Raw genomic sequence first — 3787 nt, forward strand, 5'->3', positions numbered from 1 at the left:
TTAGGGGGCTTTGTTCGTGGCCATGGAGAAGACGGTTTCTTCAATTTCCTGTTCAGTAAACTCTCTTAGAAGCAGGGCGTTTTGATCCTCTGTAACTAAGCTGGGTATGGCCCCCAAAATTTCCTTTATGGCTTGGGATCGATCTTGAAGGGGTTCGCTGAGAAGAGAGGTGAAGTAGGAGTTGAGCTCAGATCCGATGTGATCCCTTGAGAAGACTTGATCGCCATCTGCAGTTTTGAGGGATAGGATGCGATTAAACGCTCTATTCTGGATGGTAGACTTGTGAAAGAAGCTGGTGTTGCGCTCGCCTTGTTTTAACCATTGCACTCTCGATTTCTGTCTCCACAGTAGCTCTTCCTGTTTTAGTCTTTCTTCCCATTGCCTTTGCAGAATCGATTCTTGAGTGTTCCGCTCCTCATTGGGCCCTTCTGTGATCAAAGTTTGTTGGAGGTTCGCCATTTTTACCTCGAGTTCTTTTTTGGCTTGCATTATGTCGCCAAAGGTATCTTTGTTCCATTTTTTGAGGTTGGTCTTTATGGTTTTGAGCTTCTGCTGGATTATGTACATGATGTTGTCACTCCTTATGGTGGTTTGAGTCCACGAGTTTTGTATATTCTGCACGAATGATGGGTGCTCTGTCCAAAAGGCCACAAATCTGAAAGGTCTGTTTTTGGGTTTATCCAAATTGGTGAAGTGGATCTGCACTGGCCAGTGATCAGATCCCCCTATGGGTAGAATGCTGGCCTCCATGTCTATGTTTTGCAGCTGAATGGATTCCGACATGAGGAATCTGTCAAGCCTTGAAGCTATCTGTCAGTTTCCTCCTTGCTTATTGTTCCAGGTATGTAGACCATTGACGGTGGGGATGTCAATGAGTTTTGAAGCAGCAATAAAAGTGTTGAATGCTTCCAAGTCCTTATCCAGTCTTCATAGTCCTCCCTTTTTCTCTGCTAGATTGGTAATCATATTATAGTCTCCTCCTAAAATCCAGTGATCTGCCCCATGGTGTTGTCTGACTTCATCCAGGTCTAGCAGCATCTCCAGCTTTTCCTGAAGTCGTTGGGGTCCATATACATTGGTAACGCAGATCAATTGCCCTGAATCTGGCATGTTAAAATCCACTGATAGAGAGTGATTGGTGGACAAAGAATTTTGTATTATGAATTTGCTTTTGTTCCAGAATGTGATCAATCCTCCTGCTTGCCTGATTGCATCTATGCTGATGCATTGATGACTATTGGAAACAAGTTTTTTGAGAGTTTCCATGCTCTTGGAAGAGCATTTGGATTCTTGCAGTAGGACAATGTCTGGGTGCTGCGAGAATAGGCGGTTTTTTAGGATCCTTCTTTTGGAGGTACCATTGAGCCCCCTGATGTTCTAGGTTGTGATTTTCATTGAGCAGTCTTTGGAGCAGAAAGGACCAATGCCTTGATTTTCCCCTGATTGATTAGGCGTCTGCCCAGCTCTTGTATCTGTTGTCTTGTGGATTTGCGCCCTCTTTTCCTGCCTGGTCCCTGTGGTTTATATTGATCCAGGTCCATGTTGGCTTGTATTCCTGTTTGGCTGCTATTTCCCCATTGCCTTTTGGCTGCATTCTAGTTGATGTATTCCAGTTGCAAGTAGGCCATTTCTATCTTCTCCAAATGGTCTTGAGGAATGGAATCGACTCCCAATTTGGACCATTGCTCGTTGACCTTTTGAAGATATATATCACCAAGGATCTCCTCCAGAGGATTTCTTGAGGGGGTTGTGGAGGGCTGATCTAAATGCATTTCTATGCTTTGCTAGGTTTGCTTTGAGGTTTGGCTGGTGGTATTCTGGAGGGAAGAGGAGTCCTGATGGTGTTGCGGTGCCTGGGCATGGATTAGGTCAGAGATTGAGCTTAGGGCTTTGGTGGTAGGCGTGGGTTGGCTTGAATCTATTAGATTATGATCAGTGGGGGCCTGAGGTGCTGTTGGGTGCTCCGATGAGTCAAGATTGCCCAGAATTTCAAAGCTATTTTGCTGGGTGGGGGTCTTATTGGTGGGGGTAGTGTTGGTGGGTTGTTTTGGAGCCTTTTTGCCTCTCTTCCCTTTATTCTTTCTTGAAACAGGGGTGAAGCCAGGAGCTGGAGTTTCCCCTTGTTCCTGTTGTGCTTTGCACTGTGATTGATTGACAGGGCATCCGTGGCTGAGATGTCCGTGCTGGCAGCAGGTTCGGCATCTGAATGGGATATTTTTGTAATCAATGGTTTGCTTCCTGTGCACTCCTCTGTGGATCAGCTCCATATGGCCTGGGAGGGGTCTTGAAATATCCAAGTAAACACAGATTCTAGCATAAGTCGTGTACTTACCTTTTGATGTTAGATCTGAGGCTTTGATGAAGACTCCCAACTTGTTTCCTATGGCCTCCAAGATTCGCTTGTTCCAGTAATCCATAGGCATAGAGTGAAGGCGAATCCATACTGGAACTTCTTTGAAATCCTCTTATTCTGGAGCAAATTTTGGCCTCCAGTACGTGAGATATAGTCTGGCAGAGTTGTAGAAATATGGTCTTCCTTCGAAGATACAATCTCGGTCTTCCTTGTGGGCGAAGATGATGGTGAAAAATCTTCTCGCTCCCAGTTGGAGCTCGAAATCCCCTTTGGGTTTCCATTTCTGGTTTATCCACCAGCATAGATCCTTTTCATTCAGTCGAACCCCCATGAATCTACAGATCAGGGCGTGTTTGCTCATGTGGTCTCTATATTCATCTATCCATGGATCTTCAATGATTAGTCTTGGTATATCCTTTGAGATGGGCTTGCATGGGGACGATTCGTGCTCGCTGTGTCGATTGGGATTGTGCCCCACTGATTCAGTTCCTTTTGGCTCCGATTCGTGGCTGGTTCCCTAAGATCTAGAGCTGGTAGGGAAGTTGGGGGTTTCCATAGGGATGCTGCCGAAAATGAAAGGCGTAAAAGAAGGGGGGGTCAAACCCCCCCCGGAGTTGTGCATGGAGCGAATCAGGTGAGAGCTCCGTTGCAGATCTGTCTTGTATTGGTCGATTATGCAGGTTAGCTTGCCGAGCCGAGCTTATGGTTTTGCAAGGTTTCAATCCTGTCCTCACCCTTCAGAGGCTCGCGCTAACCGACATTTTTCTCCCCTTACCAAAAATCATTCTGTACGTTCCTTATCAAACCAGAACTAGAGCATTCTATGTTGTAACATTAAAATTAATACATTTACTGTTATTTTTTAGGCTATTGATAATCTTACTGTTCAATGCAATCTTGGCCTCGGCCAGTATCAACACCATACAAGAAAAAAGTGAACTTGAGGAGTTCATTACATACCATAGTGTCCCTGAGTTATTTTATTCGATCCCAAAAATGGATCTCACTTCTTCTTGGTTGAGATGAATCCAAACAACCATACAATCCAAAAAATTCTTGTTTTTCTATAGTGCCACTCACCGTGACGACGTCCTTCATGGTGATCGAGGCGCTAGCTACAACCATGGTGTTGGAAATTTAAAATGAGGAACACTAAAGCTTAAAATTATTGCAGAAAAAGAGGAACACTGAAGTCCATACTAGAATTCTCTCTGGTACCGATCACACTGATGTTGAAAAATAATATTGGGGACCCGAACAGTAATTTGTCAGCATCTCTATAGGCAAGAATATTGATCCTCAACATTCTATACACAATCCTAGGTGTCAGGACCAAATGATGAGGGGCATGTCCACAATGGGAAGAGAACGGAAGCGTGCCATGAAAATGTCGTCACCATACACTACTAGAGAATGATGGAAGTACACCATGTA

The 3787-nt window shown here is 44.6% G+C and overlaps 1 protein-coding gene across 1 annotated transcript; it reads right to left on the reverse strand.

The window, feature by feature from the left end:
• On the reverse strand, nucleotides 1–783 carry LOC149183383 (uncharacterized). The gene has a single exon (XM_089414931.1). The coding sequence runs from the start codon at nucleotides 781–783 to the stop codon at nucleotides 1–3; it is 783 nt and encodes a 260-aa protein (XP_089271057.1).
• Between the last annotated feature and the right edge of the window lie 3004 nt (nucleotides 784–3787).

This window comes from Pinus tabuliformis, chromosome 3_2 (genome assembly GCF_031772625.1).
Source record: "Pinus tabuliformis cultivar Carrire ecotype Pingquan chromosome 3_2, CPIR1, whole genome shotgun sequence".
NCBI classification, from domain to species: domain Eukaryota; kingdom Viridiplantae; phylum Streptophyta; class Pinopsida; order Pinales; family Pinaceae; genus Pinus; species Pinus tabuliformis.